This window comes from Eleutherodactylus coqui, chromosome 4 (assembly GCF_035609145.1).
Source record: "Eleutherodactylus coqui strain aEleCoq1 chromosome 4, aEleCoq1.hap1, whole genome shotgun sequence".
In the NCBI taxonomy this organism is placed as follows: Eukaryota; Metazoa; Chordata; class Amphibia; order Anura; family Eleutherodactylidae; genus Eleutherodactylus; species Eleutherodactylus coqui.
This window is the reverse complement of record NC_089840.1, coordinates 129554680-129578468: the sequence shown is the minus strand read 5'-3', so window position 1 is coordinate 129578468 and position 23789 is coordinate 129554680. Positions and strand designations below refer to the sequence as shown.

The window sequence follows — 23789 nt, the reverse complement described above, 5'->3', positions numbered from 1 at the left end:
ACTAGAGCCTACATGCCTGCCCGTATCACATCTTATATCCAAGTTAGAGGTGGTACAACAGGGTACTAGAGCCTACATGCCCACCTGTATCACATCTTGTATCCACGTTAGAGGTGGTACAACAGGCTCGTAAAGCCTCCATGCCCATACATATTACATGTTGTATGCAAGTTAGAGGCGGTACAACAGGGTACTAGAGCCTCCATGCCCGCCTTATCAAATCTTGTATCCAAACTGGTAGCGGTAAAACAGGATACTAGAGCCAGCCTATAAGGGGTCAGTTCTCCACCATAAATCATCATTTTGCGCTGATATTGTAATCACTTACATATAACATTATTACATTCACACATATAATGTTTCAGTTAAACAACTCCTTCCTGGTACATTATTTTTATTGTCAATGAATATACTTGCCAGAATTATCCTTCAGGGCACTGAGGTTACCTTCAGACTACCGTTGGTCTTTTCCTTTACTGTGTTGTTCCTTGGAGACGAACAACAGGAAAAGCTAAATTGGGCATATGCCAGATCTGGATGGTGCAAATGAACCCTGTTGACTATAGTAGGGTCCGTCCGGCTTCCAGCAGGTGGGGAGAAACTTTCCAAGACGAAATAGCACAGCATGGTGCACTAATTTCTCTGTGATTTGGTGCCAGCTCTGCGCCAAAAGAAGTTGGCGCCAAAGATGTGAACTTCATTTTAGTAGATATTAGTACTGTCAGGTTCACAACTCGTTTGCACAATTATTTTGGGGGACAGTATGCCATTATTATTGTTAGGGGCACTATTTGCTGGCCATGGTGTGTGGCACTAATTTCTATAGGAGTCACTATGTGGTAATAGTAATTGTAGGGTCACTATTTACACGTTACACTAATATTTCTGCAGTTCTGTATTTGGGGACACCGGGCAGCCAGATGACACTTATTGCAGCAAGACTGGGTGTTCATATTGAGAAGGTGGGGAGGATAATTAAAAAGTGAGGAACATGAGGTGACTGGACAACAACAGAGATGAACATTCATGGTGTTCTGAGCTGAATAGAGAAAAATGTTGAAAGAGAATGACTCCAATGAGAGGAGACGTCACTTGTATGTCATTGGATAGAATAAATTTGTATTTTGCCATTTGATCAGTGCTGTGTTCTCCAGTATGGCTGGTAGGGAAGGCCTAAACTTTGAAACAGGACAAAAACTTAGAGCAAGGATGAGATCTCATCACCGCACAAAGAAAGAAAAACAGAATTACCTGTGGTGGAACAATTTTCTAGTCGTGGACACAACATAGAACATATGAAAGTTACTATATTAAAAGGCAACTTATGTGATATGCCTCTTCTGATCTATTTCATAAGCCCAAGGAAGAACCCTGAGTAGGTTCAAAAGCTTGCTATAACATGATGTCTTTTTGTTAGCTGTTAAAACGTATCATGTCTACCAGGTTACTTTGTTTCCCTTGCTGGGAACTATCACATTTTGCTCTCACTGGCTAAAGGCCCATTTAGTCACGACGATTATCGCTCAAAAGATGTATTTAAAGCAATAATCGTTGTGTGCATTCAGCTCAAGGTGATCGCTCAAACGTTGAGCGATCACCTTGTGCTCCGAGCAGGGAACGCAGAAGACAAGAGGGGCCGCTTGTCTCCTGCATCCAGCAGTTCTCTGCTCAGAGCGCCCGGGTGTTATACAGCCGAGCGCTCCGAGCAGAGTATGAAGAACACAGCTGGACATCTGTGTTCTTCATACCCCAGCCTGTGTTCAGGGAGCGGGATACAGCTGAAACAATAGAATCAGTTGTACCCCGCTGTGAATTCCTGATAAGGCTGATCGTTGTGTTTCAGCACGCTGAAAGACAATGATTAGCGACTGGTTAACAAAAACTGCACGATGTCAGTGCAGTTAGACACAACGATTATCGCTCAAAAGATGGCTTTTGAGAGAATTTGGAGCGATAGTCAATGTGTCTAAATGGGCCTTAACAGGGTACCAAACTTTTTTCGTTTTAACTCTGTCTTTGGCATGAGGGCAGGGGCGTTACTATAGGGGATGCAGAGGATGTGGTTGCACCTGGGCCCAGGAGCCTTAGGGGGCCCATAGGGCTTCTCTTCTCCATATAGGGAGCCCAGTACTATAAATAAAGCATTCCAGTTGGGGGCCTGGTTGCAGATTTTGCATTGGGGCCCAGAAGCTTTAAGTTATACCTCTGTATGAGAGGAAAAGGAATTCGGGATATATGTATTGATCTATTATCTGTTCAGTCACATACGACCCTAGGTCACTTGGGATATATGCTTTAGGCTTTGTGTGTCTGTGTTCCTAGCAATACACCTGTACTAAATATTTTGCTCCTGCTGCACCCAAATCCACCACAGACTCTTATCTGGATATATTCCTGAGCAATCCAGTCATCCGGGGAAAAAAAGAGACTCTGTAATCCAGAATATTTGCCCCAATTTGGATTGTGCAGTGTAAAACTAGAGAAATATTCTATTACACTAAACTATGCAACTATTCAGCTCCTATGTAAAGAAATAGATTCTTTGGTTCGTGCCACTTCTATAAGACAGTTGGTTTAATTCGTAGCACATCCAGATCCTAAATTTTGACCACTTGATAGAGATAACGCTGTAATAATCAGTGAGTGCACCCAGAAGACCTGTCACCAAGGAGGAAGTGGATGCAGATGGCAGCAGCTCATCGGATAACAAGGAACTTTCCATGCTGTTCTTCTATGTACAAGCATGAAGCTTCAAGTGATCGGCCAATTCGTTCCAGAGGGAATCAGAGGAGGCAGAGCCCTGCAGTAAGGTAAAGATCATGCCTAGGGGACTGGTCACTAATGACTTTCTACCAACAATGTAGATGAATCTACATTTTGAAATATAATGAAACATTTACCTGCTATATTTCTTCATATTTGCTTATCAGGGATAACTATATGGGCAGCAGGGAGAGCAATCCCACGCGGGCCGGTGGGTCCCCTCTGACCTAGATAAGGAAAACAGTATTGTTCATGATGCAGATTTGTAAGTCTGCATTTGGGTGCTTTTACACGGGACCGCGTTGTGGAATATGCCATCCTGAAATTCCACACCAAAGTCCGCACGTCTAACTGTCGATTTTTGATGCAGAATTGCTGGCAGAATTTAGCCATTTTCAATTCTGCATCAAAATCATCACATTAGCAGTGCAGATTTTGGTGCGGAATTTGCCGTCCTATGGAATATTCCGCAATGCTGTTGCAGAGTATTTAATCCTGTGTGAAAGCACCCTAACATTTCTTGCTGTGATGTTGTACAAATCTCAGCCGGAGCGGTTTTGTTCCAGGGCCACTTTTTGAACCCAGCCTGGCCCTGGTCACAGCATGAATTAAAAAGCGTTAAAATGGTTATAATGATATACGGAACACATGTCAAACAGCAGGCCTGCAGGCCAAATCCAGGCCGCCACCTCATTTTATGTGGCCCGAGGGTCATGCATCAACCTAACAGGCACTCCACTCTCCCAGCCTGGAGTTCAAACCCAGTGGTAGCAGTACAGAATCTGTGACTGCTGACCCCTCCACCCTGGTGTCTACATGCTCCATCCTGTACACAGTGCAGACGATAAGGGGAGAGGTTAGTGGTCATAGACTGCACTGCTGCTGATGGACTGGAGCTGCAGACTGTGTGAATGGAAAGCCTGTAGGGATGCTGCCTGGCCAGAAGTCAATAGGGAGTACTATTACTACTGGGGCCAATATAGTGGACACTATTACTTCTGGGACCACTATGGGGGACCACTGTTACTACTGAGGCCACTATGAGGGGTCATTATAACTATTGGGGCCACTATAAGGGTCACTATTACAACTCGGACCACTATGATGGGTCACTATCACTACTGGGACCACTATGGGGGACCCTTTCACTACTTGGGTCACTATAGGAGTCACTCTTATTACTGGGGCCACTATGGGAGTCATTACTGAGGCCTCTATGGGATCACTATTATTACTGGGGCGACTATGCGGGTCATTATTATAACTGGGGCCACTATGGAGGTCACTATTACTCCTGGGGCCACTATAATGGTCACTATTAGTACTGGGATCACAATGAAGTATCACTACTGGGACCACTATGGGGAACCCCATCACTACTCGGGCCCTGATGGGGATCACAATTATTACTGGGGCCACTATGGGGGTCACACTTATAACTGGGGTCACTATGAGAGTCATTACTGAGTCCACTATGGGGGATGTTACTACTGAGGTCTCTCTTATTACTGGGGCCAGTATGGAAGTCACTATTATTACTGGGGCTACTATAAGGTCACTATTATTACTGGGATCATAATGAAGGGTCACTATCACTATTGGGACCACTATGGGGGACCCTATAACTACTGTAGCCAAAAAAGAAGGTCACACTTATAACTGGGGTCACTTTGAGAGTCACTACTGGGTTCACTATGGGGGGGGGTCACTATTATAACTAGGGTCACTATTACTACTGCCGTCTCTCTTATTACTGGGGCCACAGTGGGAGTCACTATTATTACTGGGATTAATATGAGAGGTTACTATCGCTATGGGGGACCCTATCACTACTGGGGTCACTATGGGGGTTACTCTTATTACTGGGGTCACCATGGAGGTAACTTACTACTGGGGCCATTATGGGGGTCACTATGGTAGTCAGTCTTATTTCTGGGGTCACTTTGAGGGTTACTTACTACTGCGGCCACTATGGGGGTTACTTTTTACTGGGGTCACTATGGGAGACCCTATGACTACTGGGGTCACTATTACTACTGTGCCCACTATGGGGGTCACTATATCTATACAGTCTTACAATTACTTTGAAGGCATCCATAAGGCTGATGTGGAGTGTGACACCCCTGATCTACAGTATATATGAAAAGTTTTCTTCCTGCTTCTTTTATACACAGTAATCTTTAGAAGTAGCATGACTTCCCTCCGGCACATTGAACGTCCGCCTTGCCATTATATTTTTGTCATGAGAGAAAGCATTTTCTTTATCTTTACCAGGTCATTTTGGCGGAGGTGCACCCAAGGCCTATTGTAAGTGCACCCTCTGTAATCTCTAAACACTGGTTAAACTTTAAGGCGTTTCCATAGAGATATTACTATGGCTCATTCAGCCCTCCAGGGAGATTATTACAAAGGCTTTCGACAAACAGAAAACCTGTTATGACCCAGAACAGCTGCCTCCAGGTACAATGTCATCAGCTTTCTTTTACGAATCGCTTTCAAACTTTTAAACTGAGGGGCATGAAGAGGGGAAGACGAAGCTTTAAACTTCAAGTCAACGGACAAAGGCAAATCTAAGTGTCCGTGTATCACACCCGGAAGTGAGAAGTAATTCCAACTGCGTTACAAAGTAATGTAACAAGCTTCCTCGTTCCTCTGAGCTTCTGGCTGAATAAATACATGCTAAGGTGAACCCGTACCGAGATCCCCCAGGTAAGACATGTCTAACCCACCCATTATGTCCGTGCATTTAACTCCTTGTTGTCCCTGCTTTCATAGGAAGAGATCACCTGGCAATCTTATCACGGAACGAGTCTTAAAAATTCCCATATCGTAATGTTGAGCTTTAAGTACTGAAATATAAACTGCAATGAAAGATATAAGTATGTTACGGCACGTACAACTGCTATGACACCCAGATATGTAACATAGGGTGTCGTGGTAAAAACATGTTGTTACGGGTCGAATCAAGATTTGTTACTAAGTTATGAGTAGGTTAGAACTGATTGAATCAGTCAACATTCTGAGTGTTCCATAGTCCTGTACGGCTTCCAGTGGCTACGATGCAGCAGGCCCATTAATCTGCTGGAGGGGTTAATGTCTCATTGATCATGTACGGTAATTACATGGTGGCAAACAATGAGCTAGTCATCACCATACAGCATATTTAGTAATTACAAGCCTGTCAAACCTCACTTAATGACGCATTAAATCTCAAGTTTATTTAATCATTGACTTACATTCTTTGGGGTTTTCTTAAAATAAAATTGCTTTAAAATATCCCGGATCATTCTGTACATCTGACTGTGGTTAAAGTGTGTGTGTGTGTATGTATATATATATATATATATATATATATATATATATATATATATATATACACAAGTAGCATGAAGTATGTATGTGCAATAACCACAACAATACTCTCACAGCCCTCTTCATTTTCGGCCACTTTCACGCAGCTGGAATATAAGCACATTTTAAGGCCTCTAGTCTCTGGACTTCCTAGGGTTCTAGTGAACACACTTTGATCTCCACTAGATCCTATGATGGTCTAAATCTGGGTCGATAGAACTGAGGGGGTCCGGGTATTGTTCTGTAAAACCGTTATTAAAATGTTCTTTTATAAGGGCTCCTTCACGAGCATATTTGTACACACAACATTTGTGTGCGCAATATGGGAAGGGACTTGTAATTTGTATAGCGCCAACTTATTCCACAGCGCTTTCAGGTAATTTATTTATTACCCCCCTAGCAAGGTACTCATTTTACCGACCTGGGAGGGATGAAAGGCTGAGTCAATCTTGAGCCGGCTACCTGAACCATGTGGGAAACGAACCTTCAGGTCGTGAGTGAGAGCTTAGTGCTGCATACTGCTGCCTTATCACTCAGCGCCACACAAGGACCCTGCAATATGCAGAGAAGAGAACCCATTGATATCAGTGGGTTTGTACACACTTCCCCAATTTTGCATGCGTGTTTATCGAGCGTGCCAAGAAATAGGACATGCTCTATTTTCCTGAAGTCTATTGGAGGTGCGCAAATGCCCAATATGCTCTGTAATTCCCCTGGAAAAAAACACATCTGAACCTCATCAGGCTAAATAGCCATTTAAATAAGAGCGTGTTCGTCTGCTGTGCAAAACATTATATTACGATGTTCATAGCACAAATACGTTGCGCTGAAGTATGCACATTTGCGCGTATGCTTGTGTGAAGGAGCCCTTACAATGTCCAGAAAAGTGAGCGTGTTGTAGCTCATTTTATGGGCATGTTCACACGTTGGGGAATTGGTGCAGATTTTGCACAGCGCAAATTCCGCACTAAAATCTGTGACAAAATCAACATTATTGGTGTGGATTTTGAGGCAGATTGTGACGCAGTTGCACAGCAAACTTAACCCCTTCAGTTGGAAGGATGAAAACCCAGCAGATCTGCATCAAAATACGCACAAAACGGTTCAGATATTGATGCAGATCAGCACCAAAATCTGCCACATGTGAACGTAAACCTTACTGTGTATCCCTTTGTATAGAAAAGTGCAGCAGCCTTCGCTTACCTACGCGGTAAAAAAAAGGTATGTCAATGTATAGCTGCCCGGCATATGCCAAATAAACAATCTATTGGCAAATACTCCATGAACTGGGGCCTAGATGCATACTTTAACCTGCCGAAAGGAATATTCAACTACGCCCTGCTATGCAAACTGTCTGGCATGCATGATGCATCATCCTGCATGTGACTATGATCAAGCAGCATAGTCATGAGCCAACGGAAACTCTCCATGTGACAGTATACACCTGTATTGCAGCACCTGATCCAACTGAAGGAGTATTTCATATGACAATAGTCAGATAGCAATATCTGAAAATCCCTTCAGTTGGATGGGGGAAAGGACTACTGTAACTCCAGGTAACAGTCGGACATATCGCATGAATATCCTTCTGACAATAATGAAGATCTTCTTCATGTGTATGTTGTATATGTATGTCTGTCCTATGTGCAGCGTTCAAAAGCCTTTTTGACTAATACTTTTAGTGTGTCCAAGAGTTACCTTGGTTCTTCATCAATTAAGAGCCTGCTGTCTTCTTGTGCCAACAACGGCCTGGTATCTTGTTGATGCCGGTGCGTAGAAATTTTTTGAACATTACATATATCAAGGGGAAGGACATTTGTTAGGGTTGTAAAGCTTTATGTTGTGCAGAATGATTCCTAGTAGACGCGGCCACAACTGGGACAGAGAATTATAACACTCTTCGGTAAATCATATATTTCATGATTATGATGGGAGAGATACAGAGAATGTGTTACTCTTCTTAAGCTTTCAATATGGGCTTATAAACATCCTCTAATACAGTGCCTTGCAAAAGTATTCACCCCATTGATGTTTTTTTCTGTTTGTTGCACTATAACTTGAAATGAAAATGAATGTTAATCTAAATTTCACATAACGGACCTTAGAAAATAATTCAAATTATTACGAAAAATTGAATATGGCCCCTCTGTGTGCAATCACAGTGTCACATGATGTTAGTATAAATACACCTGTTATGAAAAGCCCCTGGGTCTACAGAGCCACTAAGCAAGTAACATGGAGACTGAGAAGCTCTCCAAACACGTCATACACAAAGTCATAGAGAAGTATAGATCGGAGTTGAATAAAATATCCCAGACTTTGAACATCCCATGGAGTACCATTAAATCCATTATAACATAATGCAAAAATATGACACAACTACAAACCCGACCAAAACTCACAGACTGGACAAGGAGGGCATTAATCAAAGACATCAACAATAATTCTGAAGAAGCTCCAAAGATTCACAATGAAGATGGAAGTACTTGTCCACTATACTTGGACCACTATAAGCCCTCCACTCCACAGAGTGGGGCTTTATGGAAGAGTAGCCAAAAAAAAACACATTGCTTAAAGAAAAACATAAGAAAACACGTTTGAGTTTACCAGACAGCATGTGGCCAACTCTCCAAACAACTGGAAGAAGTTCTCCGGTCACATGAGACTAAGGCGTCCTTCACACGGCAACATGGCATAGCCGCGAAAAAATTGCAGCGATATTGCATCACTGTACCGTGAGATATCGCTGTGTCTTCTGTTGGCAATACCGCGATTTTGTAGTGCTACAAAGTCGCATGTGACCCTATAAAGTCGCGTGACTTTGTAGCATCACATGTGAGGATTTTCGGGGGGGGGGGGGGGGGGGAGGGGAGGGCTTGAAATATACCCCGAAAATAGGCTGTAGCTGAAGAAAAAAAAAGAATTATACCGAGCTGTCTGGGGCGCCGTCGCAGCTTCTCCCCAGGTCCCGGCACTGATCATCTTCTTCATCTTCTGGTTCATGTGCTTGATGAATGGCTGTGATCGGCTCAGCATCAGCCAATCACAGCCAGAGCTTCCAGAAGGCGGGGATTTTTCAATTCCTGGCCAGAAGATGAAGAAGAGAAACAGTGCCAGGACCCGGAAAAAAGCTTTGGCTGCGTCGGAGAGCGCTTCTAAGGTGATGTATGTGTTTTTCTGAATTTTTTCCTGCAGCCAGGTCTTAGATTAGGCTTTGACAGTAGGATTTCCTACTGTCAAAGTTGCATCGCACCACACAAAAACCGCGTTTACGTGTGATGTGATGCAACAGAGATGAAGGCTCCATAGAGAAACATGGGCTACAAAACATCGCGAGTCCCGGGCATATCCCCAGACCCGCAAGGTTTCTGTGTCGGGTTGTTGCATGCTATAAAACATCTCATGTGTGAAGGAACCCATAGGAAAGCATGGGCTTCACATACATGCGATTCGTAGCATTGTAGCAACGCGACAAAATCGCGCGACTTTGTCACCCGTGTGAACGAGGCCTTAAACAGAACTTTTTGGCCATCATGGAAATGCTATGTGTACCACCCCAAGAACACCAGTCCCACAATGAAACACAGTGGTGGCACACATCATGCTTTAGGGATGTTTTTAATCTACTGGGACCAGAAAACTGGTCCGGATTGAAGGAAAGACAGATGGCAGTAAGTACTGGGCAATTCTTGAGGAAAACCTGTTTCAGTTTCCAAGAGATTTAAGACCGGGACGGAGTTTCACTTACAGCAGGATAATGCCCCTAAATATACTATAGAGGCTATAGAGGTCTTAGGGAAAACATGGAAATGTTTTGGGTGGCCTAGTCAAAGCCCAGACTTCAGTCCAGTTCAGAATCTGTGACGAGCCTTGAACACTGCTGTACATGAACACAACATTGTGTTATAATGGATTTAATGGTGCTCCATGGGATGTTCAAAGTCCGGGATAACTTGAAGGAGTTGGAGCAGTTTTGTCTGGAAGAACCGTCCAAAATCCTAGTGTCTAGATGTGCTTAGCTAATGGAGACATACCTCAAGAAACTTGCATGTGTAACTGCAGCAACAGGTGGCCAGAGACAGAGCTGACTTTCAGGGGGTGAATAGTTATACTAATTAAAGTTCTGTTTCTTGTCTTAATTATAGTTTGTGTCACAGTAAAAAATATTTTGCACCTTTGAAGTGGTCGGTATTTTGGTGCTGTGTAAGGGCTCATTCACACGACCGTGATTTCACCACGTGATAAGCGTCGAATGAAGTCAATAAAAGTACATTGATTTTCATTGATCTATTCACATTAGCATGTATTTGTTGCGTGTAGATGCACACATGAAAAAGATCACAGCATGCTGTATTGCACTGCGTATCACGCATGAACAGCCATATTCTTCTCTATGGGTAGTGTATGCAATACTGTCCATATGCAGCAACGTGAGTATGTGCAGTGTTTAATATACACAATGCCGCTATGAGACACAGCTGAGAATTAAAAAGGAACAAGTCACACTGCGCATAATAGCAAGATATGGAAGATGTGGTATAAACGGACATGGAGGCTCTAGTACCCTGTTGTACTGCCTCTAGCTTGGATACAAGATGTGATACAGGTGGCATGGAGGCTGTAGTACCCTGTTGTACCGCCTCTAGCTTGGATACAAGATGTGATACGGGCGGGCATGGAGGCTCCAGTGCCCTGTTGTACCGCCTCTAGCTTCGATATAAGATGTGATACAGGGGGCATGGAGGCTCTAGTACCCTGTTGTACCGCCTCTAGCTTGGATACAAGATGTGATACAGGTGGGCATGGAGGCTCTAGTACCCTGTTGTACTGCCTCTAGCTTGGATACAAGATGTGATATGGGTCGGCATGGAGGCATACAGGTTCTGTATGGCATCCTGTAGCATATCGCTCAACATTTGCTGTAACCGAGCAAACTTGATTGTGCAAATTTATAGGCTGTCGAAGTTAGCATTCCAGATGGTTCCATACATTTTCAATTAGCAATAAATCTTGTGACCAGCTAGCCACGGAAATGTGACCATGTTGTGTAGGCATTCCTGTGACCCCCTTGTGTGTGCGGCCGAGTATTAACCTGCTGTTAAATGGCTCTTGGAAGCCGCCATGAGAAGAACACATGTGGCTGCAGGATGTCCTGAACATAGCGCTGAGTTGTCAATGTCCCTTGTACCACTACCAGGGGTGACTGACTGTTGTATGCAATGACCCCTAGACCATTACAGCAGCAGGGGGCAGTGTGCCGCTCCACAGCAAAGGCAGGATTGAGGTGCTAAACACGAGGTCTCCAGACATGAACATGGCTGTCATCAGTGTTCAAACTAAACCTGGATTCATCACTGAACAACCCAGTTTTACTGCGTAGCAGTCCGGTTTGTTGTTTATGACAGAAATGGAGAGGGTGTTAAAGGCAGCACAGGTAATAGGCGCCATGAGATCAAATGTCCTTCAGCTAAGTGTTTGAAAATGGTTCCGACAGACACAGGGGCCTGTAATGATGGTGCTGCTTGTGCTTATCGGATCATCAGATGATCCTCTCTATTGGGGGTTCTGAGCCCGGCCTCCCTGTGTGCGTTCCCTAATGCATCCACTGGTCCCAACACCTCCTAACAATCTGGTCAGAACGACCCAGGTGGGGGACAGTTCATGGATACGACCATCCAGCTTCCCACACCCAATAATGCGCCCCCTCTCAGACTCTGGTAATGGGGTGAAATCTCTTCTCTGTGTCGTAGAGGTGTCTAGTGGTCAACAAGCTCTACACAAGCGGAAGAACAGGTCACTACACTCAAGGAGCCTCTGAGAGCCTCTTATAGGCCAAGGGGGAACCACTTTTAGGGCCTCAGGTGACAAGACCGTTCATGTTCACCACAATTCTAATCATGCCTGAGATGGAACTGCATGCTGAGTTGTGCAGAAAAATGACAACTTCTAGGTGATTTTTTTTTTTACAAGAGTGTACTATAGCATCTAATCTTGCCTAGTGGCAGTGCAGACCACCGTCACCAATTGCTGCCACCCAGCATGTTATGTTATGCAGCTGGTTACAAAATAGGTACAGGAAAAAATATATTGTACAATGAATGCAAGGCCAAGAGTTGGGTAAGATATAATCAAAGGCAGCCTGTAAACAAGACAAAGGTCAGGGTTACTGGCAAGAAGGCAGGAATAGGGAATGGTTAAATAAGAGAGCAGGACACGCTGGAGGACACTAACATTTACTTATCTAATCAGCGTTAAACCACATCTTGGTAAGAACAAAAATCTTTAGCATAACAATTTCTATGATATAGCTCAATTGCTGTGGGAGCAAATCCATCAGCTAATTATATGCTGTACTAATGGCCTCCTCTCCATAACTGGCTTGTTCTCTGAATGAGTTGGGCCAGAGGCTGCACTCCTGCCAAACAGTGCAACATATTCCTCATACAACACTGTTAATCATGTTACATGGCAGCAAAACTTTCTAAAATAATGACTTCCTCCGCTAATATGTGTCCTCCTGTCCTCCGCCCGTATGTGTCCTCCTCCCGTATGTGTCCTCCGCTCGTATGTTTCCTCCTGTCCTCCACCCATATGTGTCCTCCGCTAATATGTGTCCTCCTGTCCTCCGCCCATATGTGTCCTCCTCCCGTATGTGTCCTCCACTCGTATGTGTCCTCCTGTCCTCCACCCTTATGTGTCCTCCACTAATATGTGTCCTCCTGTCCTCCGCCCATATGTGTCCTCTGCTCATATGTGTCCTCCTGTCCTCCACCCGTATGTATCCTCCTGTCCTCCGCCCGTATGTGTCCTCCTGTCCTCCACCCGTATGTGTCCTCCGCCCATATGTGTCCTCCGCTCGTACGTGTCCTTCGTTCACACGTTTCCTCTGCTCATACGTGTCCTCCGCTCGTACATGTCCTCCGTTCACACGTCTCCTCCACTCATACGTGTACTTTGCTCGTACGTGTCCTCCGCTCGTATGTGTCCCCCTTTCACACGTCTCCTCCGCTCGCACGTCTCCTCCGATCGCACGTGTCTTCCGCTGCGTGCTTTTTAGGATTGACAGCAAACTGACATCTATTGTTTTAATTATGGATCCAGTGTAAATGATGTGCCTGGATATTTTCCTGGGCCCTCCAGTGACTCTTCTTGGTTTGTACATCTGCAGATCTGACTGTCACACAATATTGTCTGCTGCTGGTTGGTAATTGTCATAACTAACATGGGAGATATGTGTTCTAAAATAGACAGAACTCTCTAAGCTGCTGTACATGTATTGCATGGGGAATTCTCCGATCTCAATATGATTACAGTCATACAGAAAGTAATCTTGGCTTATGTTTTTACATAGATAATACCAATATCATACGTTACATAGTCATTCAGATTCCGTGCTTTTAATCTTTTTTTTTTTAATCAGATCATTTTTATTGAAGTTATATTAAATACAATTACCTGTTCATTTCATGACATTTATACATGCATAAGTATAATGTACATAGAAAATATCATTACCCCAAACAATATAATCAATCACAACTATATTTAACCCTTTGCAATCCAAGTTTGGATTCAGGGTTTCCTAGGGGGCTTTCTCTTTCTGCCATTATACAATGGCACCATCTGCTGGCTATAGCCAGTACTGCGGTTTGAGACATGCTGGAGAGGCCCCCGTCAACAGAGCTGCCAGCAATCTGCAGTAAGAATACCCTGCCGGACGTCTTCTGACATTGAAGCTGTACAGCCCTCAATCAGAATGTCTTGAGACGTCAGACAGTGGATTGGAAAGGGTTAAGCCAATCATGACCCTCCACGCCCCAAAAAAAGGTATTTAGACAGATACAGAAAAGAAAATTTTTTTACTCTTCTCCAAATCCCATGAAGTCTTCTACAATACATTAATGCAACCAGCGCTCGATGTAAACTATCTATTATACGTGTCACGTTGTGCTCCTGGGACCTGTAGTACTATGTACTTCCAGGAACACACTGCTGCAGGTGTGGTTGATTTGGCTGGCTGAGGACAAAACACATGGGCGCATGCACTAATACGCTCACCGTATTATTATCGCATGAAGCACATTTTGTTTTTATCAGACTATTCAAACTCCTTGCTGTAGTATTAACTACATGCTAATAATACGCAAGAAGATCCCACTAGTGAAAACAAAACTATTGAAATGAATGGTTTAATTTTGTTCCTTTACGAGTCAGGTTCCCTAGGTTCCTGTGTGGGGTCATCCTTGTCGGGTCGATCACCCCGCTTTTAGGCAGGATTCCCTGTTCTGTGGCTTTATATCAACCAATATCTCATATTTATTGGCAGTTCTACCATTTTTTGTACTAGTATATTGGTAAGTATTTGGCCTCATGGTCTGGTCTGAACCCCATTTGATGAAGTGTCTGACGCTTGCATCCCTCTTTTTCTTAGTTTGGTTTTTGTTTGGTGATTTCTGTGTCCAGTTTTAAGTGCATATTCTTCCCTTTAGCCTTATATATTATGTTCATGTAGGTCGCTGTTCATACGCCTCCACGAATGTAACACATCAGACCATCTCAGACTATCTCCAAGAGCAGCTTCACACAAGCGTATGCATAATTGCACATTCAGCCCAACATATTTGCTTTATGAATGAGCTAGATTCTACTGTACTTTTTGTACACACAGGATTTTTTTGCACACTGGACACTACCATGTCCCAATTTAAAAGGCTATTCAGATGTGTTCTTTTTCAACAGAATTGCGCAATGTATTGTGCATTTGCACGTGCATTGAGCACGCATTAGCTCACCTTCTGTAGACATCTATGGGGACCATTAGTGTGCAAAGTCACACAAAAATAGAGCATGCTGGGTTTTCTTCCCCCGCGGGCAAAATGTGCGTGCAAAGAAGAGAAGTGAGAACGAACTCATTGAATTCAATGGGTTCTATTAGAAGCGCAAATACACTACCGTTCAAAAGTTTTGGGTCACCCAAACAATTTTGTGTTTTCCATGAAAAGTCACACTTATTCACCACCACACGTTGTGAAATGAATAGAAAATAGAGTCAAGACATTGACAAGGTTAGAAATAATGATTTGTATTTGAAATAACATTGTTTTTACATCAAACTTTGCTTTCGTCAAAGAATCCTCCTTTTGCAGCAATTACAGCATTGCACACCTTTGACATTCTAGCTGTTAATTTGTTGAGGGAAGCTTGTGAAATTGCACCCCACGCTTCTAGAAGCATCTCCTACAAGTTGGATTGGTTGGATGGGCACTTCTGGCGTACCATACGGTCAAGCTGCTCCCACAACAGCTCAATGGGGTTCAGATCTGGTGACTGCGCTGGCCACTCCATTACCAATAGAATACCAGCTGCCTGCTTCTGCTGTAAATAGTTCTTGCACAATTTGGAGGTGTGTTTAGGGTCATTGTCCTGTTGTAGGATGAAATTGGTTCCAATCAAGCGCTGTCCACTGGGTATGGCATGGCGTTGCAAAATGGAGTGATAGCCTTCCTTATTCAGAATCCCTTTTACCCTGTACAAATCTCCCACCTTACCAGCACCAAAGCAACCCCATCACATTACCTCCACCATGCTTAACAGATGGCGTCAGGCATTCTTTCAGCATCTTTTCATTTGTTCTGCGTCTCACAAACGTTCTTCTTTGTGATCCAAACACCTCAAACTTGGATTCATCCGTCCACAACACTTTTTTCCAGTCTTCCTCTGTCCAATGTCTGTGTTCTTTTGCCCATCTTAATCTTTTTCTTTTATTGGCCAGTCTCAGATATGGCTTTTTCTTTGCCACTCTGCCCAAAATCCCGCAGCCGCCTCTTCACTGTAGATGTTGACACTGGTGTTTTGCGGGTACTATTTAATGAAGATGCCAGTTGGGTACCTGTGAGGCGTCTGTTTCTCAAACTAGAGACTCTAATGTGCTTATCTTCTTGCTTAGTTGTGCAACGCGGCCTCCCACTTCTTTTTCTACTCTGGTTAGAGCCTGTTTGTGCTGTCCTCTGAAGGGAGTAGTACACACCGTTGTAGGAAATCTTCAATTTCTTAGCAATTTCTCGCATGGAATAGCCTTCATTTCTAAGAACAAGAATAGACTGTCGAGTTTCAGATGAAAGTTCTCTTTTTCTGGCCATTTTGAGCGTTTAATTGACCCCACAAATGTGATGCTCCAGAAACTCAATCTGCTCACAGGAAGGTCAGTTTTGTAGCTTCTGTAACGAGCTAGACTGTTTTCAGATGTGTGAACATGATTGCACAAGGGTTTTCTAATCATCAATTAGCCTTCTGAGCCAATGAGCAAACACATTGTACCATTAGAACACTGGAGTGATAGTTGCTGGAAATGGGCCTCTATTCACCTTTGTAGATATTGCACAAAAAACCAGGCATTTGCAGCTAGAATAGTCATTTACCACATTAGCAATGTATAGAGTGCATTTGTTTAAAGTTAGGACTAGTTTAAAGTTATCTTCATTGAAAAGTACAGTGCTTTTCCTTCAAAAATAAGGACATTTCAATGTGACCCCAAACTTTTGAACGGTAGTGTACGTCTGTGTGAAGTTGCTGTAAACTCGCTCATAATTTGTTTGTTGCGAGACGTACAAATCTCGCGCAAATATGAATGGAGTCAAATACATAAACAATGCGGTGTGGGATAAAATTGTTGCATGTCCTACCTTTTCACGTTCCTCGGAACTCATCGCCCATTATTTTAAATGGAACAGTAAAAAGCATTGCATGACGTATGAGGCGCACGCGAGTAAGATGTGAAGTTTCCCATTAAAAATAATGGGAAACATTTGCTGATCCTCTAAGAAGGGTGAAAGCCGCGCTGGAGGATCGCTACTTCACAGAAGTGATGGGAGTCATTTTTGATAGAAAGATGTCTCGCATCAACATGAAAACGATTGCGATATCACGCTCGCCCGTGTGTGGATAGCCCAAGACACATGAATACTAGTTGTGCAATGCAGGAAAAAATTGTGAGATGTCCTATCTTTGGGCATTCCCTCGAAACGCATCACCCATTGTTTTCAATAGAGCCCTAAAAAGGATTGCACGGTGTGCGATGAGAGTTTTTTCCATTGAAAACAATGGGAAACACCTGATGATCCTCCACCTGAGGGTCGCTACTTCCCTGAAGCGATGCGTGGGGAAGCCCAGTATCCCCCTCACCTGTGTGAAATTAGCCTTAAAGTAGTGAAGCTTCATTGATTGTTCTCCAATCAAATTTGACAGAATCTGCAACTTAGGCTCAGAGCAGTGCCACGGATGGATGGGAACCAAGACCAACAAAGGCAGGGCCGCAGAAGAGACTGGGCAGGATTGGTGGGTGTAAGAGTGGTTTCACATCTGTGTTGGGGATTCCGCTTTCCAGGGCTGTTCGAGAAGCAGGAAAGGGGAATGCCCGTGGCCGAATGGCTCCGCCTCAGGATGGAACCAAGCAGCGACAGACAGACCCTATTGAATGTAATGGGTCAGTTCGGGTGCTACTTGGCTTTTAGACGGAGGAAAATGCACTGCATGAAGCGCTTTTTCTACAGTTATTTTGTGCCAGCTGTGGTAGTTTGTTCTCCAGGGGAGGGGCGGCAGCGACACATTGGACTCCACAAACGTATAGAACTCACTTTAGTCTTTATTGCCGCACAGCGCACTCCATGCAAAAATAACAGCAACAGTCCATACAACAGAACGAAGTGCACCATGCAAGGTGTTTAGAGGCTTTCTCCTCAGGCTGTCAGGCTGTCCAGCCACACAAAAGATCCAGATCACATAATCCATTTAAGTCTGCACCTCACAGGGTGCTCAGGTCCACCAGGCAAGTGGTAATTCCACCTCAAGCTGTCAGACACTGACGTCTGGGAGCTACAGCCTTTTATGCTCCCTTAATGGGGTCAGTGCCTCCAGCTGAGCTACCTGGGAACTAGGGTGAAGTTGTGGACTGGAACGCCACCCTGTCCAGACTAAAAGCCTGGGAGGGAGGTATACTCCATCCACAACTTCACCCTTTAAATGCCTACACAAATCTGTGGCGGAAACTCCAGCGGGAGCTTCCAATGCAGATGTGAACCCAGCCTAATTCTGTGTAGCATTGTTAAAATAGTGATTTTGAGCAGCAATACCTTCTACAGCTTACAGCCAATACAGCTCGTTTCTGCGGAGAGGAGACAAATATCAAGTATATTTGATGGGCCTCAATGTCATGTAGTTGATAAATGTAAAAAAAAACAAATCAAAAACATTTCCGTGTTCCCAACAATAATGTTTTGTCTCTGTTATAAACTGTTCAGCGGGTCATGGGCCGACTGCACAGAGGAATTCTAGTAATGATTAACCCACATTTCTCTGCATATGGAGCAACACGCACTTCTCCAATGTCAGTTGCACTACCTCCCAACATACGATGTCGAACACTTCTATTTTTATATGGGTCAAAGGCAACAAAGTAAGAACCCGTCAACATCTTTTAGGGCCAGTTCACATTTGCGGTTTAGGGCTTCCATCTCTCTGTTCTGTTTTCTGGATTCTAGGGGTTCCACTTTCCAGCTCTGTTTGGGAAGAAGGAAAGAGGGAATCCCCGTGGCCAAGCAGCTCCATCTTAGGACGGAACCGAACAGCGCAGAACAGACCCCATTGATTTGTAATGGGTTCCATTCAGTTTGCGTCCAGCTGTCCGGCTCTTAGACAGAAAAAAAAGGCTGCATGCAGTGCCTTTTCTTCCAAACGGAGGTTCCAACGTAGATGTGAAACCACTCACTTTTTTCCTATTGATTGCAATGGGTTTAAAAAAAAAGAAAAAACAGCATGCTTTCAGTTTGCTTCACTTCCATTATGTTTCAGTTTTTGTTACTGGAAGAAATAGTGCAGCAGACTGGGGGGGCATTATTACTTTGTAAGGGGCTCTACCATGAGCATTATTACTATGTGGGAGCACAATAGGGCACTGTTACTGCTGGGGTACAAATGATGGCCCCTTTTCCTGTGTGGTGCCCTATTAATGTCTGGGGCACTGTCTGTTTGGTACGATTATATTTATTGGGCACTATTATTTTTAGGGGTGTTTTTTATGTGGCACTATATTTTGGGAGGCAATAATAGTTATGTCACCACTATGTCTCCAAAAGTATTTGGTGGCACCTTGTCATCCAGCAGATACAGTAATAGGGCACATTGGGCAGTAACAGTGACAGGATTGGGGGACGCAGCAGGACAGGGTAGGTTATTAAATGGGTTTTGTAGTTCTGGAAAAGTGAGGATTCAAGGATGTTTTTGTAGCAAAGCCTGCTGGCTGGGAGAAGTTTGCATGGTGGTCTGGGCTTGGAGTTGCCTGAAGAGAGAGAATGATTTTCAGCAAGTAGACATTGAAAGACGATTGTCTGTTTACATCGGGGGTTAATACATCAAACTGCAACTATTTTTTAGGTTTGCTAAATTAAACGATTAGCAACTAGTAAACCTGTCGGTCGCCATGTTGACACAGAACAACTATCACTTTTCTTCACACTACGGAGCGATTGTTTGGATGATAGTTATTCCATGTAAAGCCACCGTAAGACATTCAGTACATAAGGTCAGGCATAGGCTGTTGGCACAATTTTTTACTTTTTTTCTGCACATGTCCGCCATTTTCCTTGGAGTGTTTCTTCTTTAGAAAAACGTTAAAATTTTCTATGTTTTTGAGTTTGAGCTTTTTAATCAAATAGTTGAGGATTGTTGAGCGTCTCAAAAAAATTGTTTTAGGCAACAGGCCGAAATTTTGACCATCACAAAACTATCGTATGTGTTGTGAATAGTTTTCTTTAGCAGCACAAACTTAGTTGTAGAACCCACCCTACAGGGAGGAGTCAGAGGATGAGCATTAACATGTTACACGCCCACAAATGATATTTATTATTATTGAACAATCAATTTGCATGAATGCTAATTCATTATCAAACAAATGACAATTCTTTGTTAATCTGTATATACAATCAGTCATTTATATTGTAGAGCAACACGCTGTATTTTGGTTTTATACCTTTCTATACATTTTTTTCATCATCGTTTATCTGATTACGGGGCTCCACCCCTTCTGCTTTATTTCTCTGGACTTTACTTAATTTGTCCTGATATTTATATTTTATGAATACATTTATTTTTGATAACACATTTCAAATGATTTAATATTTTTCTTCAGCTTTACAACAGTTGTGTGCGGATCTCGAGGCAAAACCTCACTCAGTGTGACCCCCTAGTGTTCACATTTAAAACTAATAGAGATGAGTGAGCATACTCAGTAAGGCGATATACTCGAGAGAGCATCGCCTTTTTCAAGTACCTGCTGGCTCGTCCCTGAAGATTCGGGGGGGGGGGCGTGGGGGTGAGCGGGGGGTTGCAGAGGGGATCGGGAGGGAGAGAGAGTGAGCTCTCTCACTCTCCTCCCTGCTCCCGCTCGCTGCCCCGCGCCGCCCCCGACCCCCGCAGCCCCCCCGCATCTTCAGGTACTCGAAAAAGGCGATGCTCTCTCTCGAGTATATCGCTTTACTGAGTATGCTCGCTCATCTCTAGAAACTACAATAAATAATTTTACACTTGAAGACTAAAACGCACTTTAGAATTGTCTGTTAGGTTCCACCATGGATCTTGCAGCAAATCTATGATAAATCTACAGCAAATTGCGCGTGTGCGACATGCAAATTATTGTTGTGAACTGTACCACGGATTGACTGGATTTTTTGCCTTTGTATTGGAAAGGATGAAAACCACAAAAAAAATTTGCTGCTGAACTGCTGAAACTCCCATCTACTTGTATTGTTCTGTAGACTGCTGCTGATCCGCACTGCAAACCCACAGCAGGTCCTGCATGTTTGGATTTACCTTAACCTCCACTTTTCATCGCCACTTTCAAAAGCCATAACTTTTTTATTTTCCCGTAGATACGGCCGTATGAAGGCTTGTGTTTTGTGTGGTGAACTGTTATTCACTGTGAAGGACTGTAGTTAGTGGATACTAGTTAAATGCTAAAACGTAACTTTTAATATTACGCTGATAAAAAGTGCGCTCTACCCAAACATATGAACACAATGTACAGACAAGACAAATACAATAGGTACTACTCCCCCTGCTTCTTCTAAGTGTTCAGTGGTATTTGATGAATATGTAACCACTTCTTAGGGACCAGACAAAATTGCATCAAGCATCAAATCTAATGCACTGTCTCATTTGGCCATATAAGGTAAGTGAGAAGATGATAATTATATTGTATCATTAGATGCTGTTCTTCTTTTGATAAATAGAAGAATAAACGTATCACACTCTCTCATTAGATGCTTTTGGGCCAAGTGTCTCTTAGGGCTCCCACCCACTAGCGTTTTTTTCTCCACTGCGCTGCGAGAGTAAGTGAAAACTCTCGCAGAGCAGTGCGAGAAAATCGCTGCGATATCGCTGCAACAGTCTTTTCAATGGGGCCAGCGGCAGCAGCGCTAGCCCCATTGAAAAGATATGAAGAATGCCGCAGACTTCTGCTACAGCTGTCACAGCTGTGGCAGGAGTTTCCTTCATCCCCGCGGGGATGAAGGAACCCTCTGTCACAGCTGTGACAGAAGTCCGCGGCATGCTATCTCATTGCTGCCGATCCCATTGAAAGCAGTGGTTTCTGACAAGCTCTGAAAAATGATTATCGGAGAAGGGCTTGAAATATAAGCCCTTCCCCGATAATCATAAAAAAGTGGTTAAAAAAATAAGAAAAAAGTTACTTACCTCTCCTGCTGTCAGCCGCGTCCTCCTGCTGGCTCCCCAGCACTGCTACTGAGCACTTTCAGCAGACTGGGATTTAAAAATCCCCGCCTCCTGAAAGGGCTGTGCAGATTGGCTGAGGGTTCAGCCAATAGCAGCTACTGCTTAGCTATTGGCTGAGCGCTCAGCCAATGGCAGATAGCTCTTAGCTATTCATTCATGAATACCTAAGATATTGCTTTCTCCATATCTTTTCAATGGGGCGAGCGCTGCTGCCGCTGGCCCCATTGAAAAGATTGGCGATGTTGCAGCGATATCCCAGCGATTTTGGGATATCTGCCTGCGTTTTTCTCGCACTGCGATGCGAGACTTTAACTTTAGAATCGCATTGCAGTGGAGAAAAAAAACGCCAGTGGGTGGGAGCCCTTAATGCCTTAACTCTAGAGCAGGTACATGATACATACTCGATTTGCTATTGCCTTAACAAGATAATATATATAGTCAAAGGGAGTATTTTATAAAAAAGCTAGATACTAATTTAATGCCTTGGTTAGAGCAAGGCTAATATCACCATAACTATGGTTATTTTTAGACAGATATAGTGTCAGTAGATCAGTGAAAGTTGTTTAACAATTAATCGTACTATAGTATTTAAGTGGCTAGTACTTTAAACAAATGAATAGACCAGGTCCAAAACTTTATGGACCTCTCTATTCGATTGTATCTGTGGATCAGATCCAAAGTTCGTGGATCAACGCGTTTCCTCAGCCATAAAATGGGGCTGATTCATCAGGATCTCATCTGATTAGGGATCTACACTGAGATACATGATGATGAGCTCTGTACTGCCATGATCTTCAAGTCAAATGTTACCACAAGTATATAGATTTAATACATGGGGTGTTTGTAGATAGCTTATGACACTCTTGATGCTTGATGATGAGCGGAAGAATGTATTGAGAATGAGTCAATCGCCTATTGATCTGGGACTATATAAAGCTGATTAATATACTATCAAGCTTGAAGTCTAGTATGTAATCCAATAAAGTATTGGATATAGTTTAATACGATATAGTAGGCATAAAGTTGAGCTGGAGTGAACACAGTGCTACATACGATATCCTGCACCGTGTACGATTATCTAGGACCAGATCACACACTAGTGACTGCTCTAGTGAAGCCGGGTCTGATATATGCCGACTCTAAAAAGCCCACTAGCTCCTAATCATGCACTGGCCAAGTTTCACGCTGGTGAATGTTCTGGTAAAGCTGGATCTAATGCACACCGCTTTACTGAACAGCCCACTATCTCATTCTCATTCAACTTCTCATACAGTCATTCAATCATTCCACTCTAACTGAAAAAACGCCATGTGGCATAATGGAGGTACATTCTTGGTATGGTCCGGACATATCTGCCTTTATATACCCTTAACCCCGCCTACATACCCACAGGAACATCCCCCTTGTGGGCCAATGAGAATGCTAGGAAGTTGCCTGACTGTAGTTTTTATTTGTACCACTTTTTGGTACATACAATTTATTGTAAAACTTTACAATTTTGCCATAGGTGTACCACTATAGGTCACAATGGCGACCACGTCCCTGCCCTGAAGGAGCCCAAAGCGAGCAATTAGCAGGGCTCCGAGCCTCCAACAGCCACTCACCACGATAGTGATAACTAGCCGGGGTGCTGCAGCTCCCCGGCCGGGATTCACTCAATGGCGCTGATCCCAGTGCACACTCTGACGTCAGTTCTGTCTTAGTTCTGTAGGAGAGGAGAAGAGAGTGTTTCCGGCACACACACTGCTGTCAGTGTGCACCCGGGATCAGCGCCGAGAAGAGGAGGCGCAGCGTTGACTACAAGGAGGAGGTAAGTAAATAGGTTGGGAGGGCTATTACTATTGGGGCTACTGAGGGAGGTTAATATTACTACTGGGGCTACTGAGGGAGGT

The 23789-nt window shown here is 43.7% G+C and overlaps 1 protein-coding gene across 4 annotated transcripts in view; it reads left to right on the top strand.

Moving 5' to 3' along the window:
* Nucleotides 1-2790: 2790 nt before the first annotated feature.
* The window catches only part of LOC136625687 (uncharacterized), a 43331-nt gene continuing 22332 nt past the window's right edge, over nt 2791-23789 (top strand). Inside the window, exon 1 of one of the 4 annotated variants that reach the window (XM_066600102.1) lies at nt 2791-2810. Coding sequence is in view for 1 of the 4 variants with exons in the window: in XM_066600099.1 (XP_066456196.1) it covers nt 7643-7670 (28 nt within the window). In the remaining 3 variants the exon portion in view is untranslated. Of the gene's footprint in view, nt 2811-5037; nt 5473-7611; nt 7671-20859; nt 20956-23789 lie in introns of those variants that run through there. The other 3 variants (XM_066600100.1, XM_066600099.1, XM_066600101.1) reach the window with 3 other exon arrangements.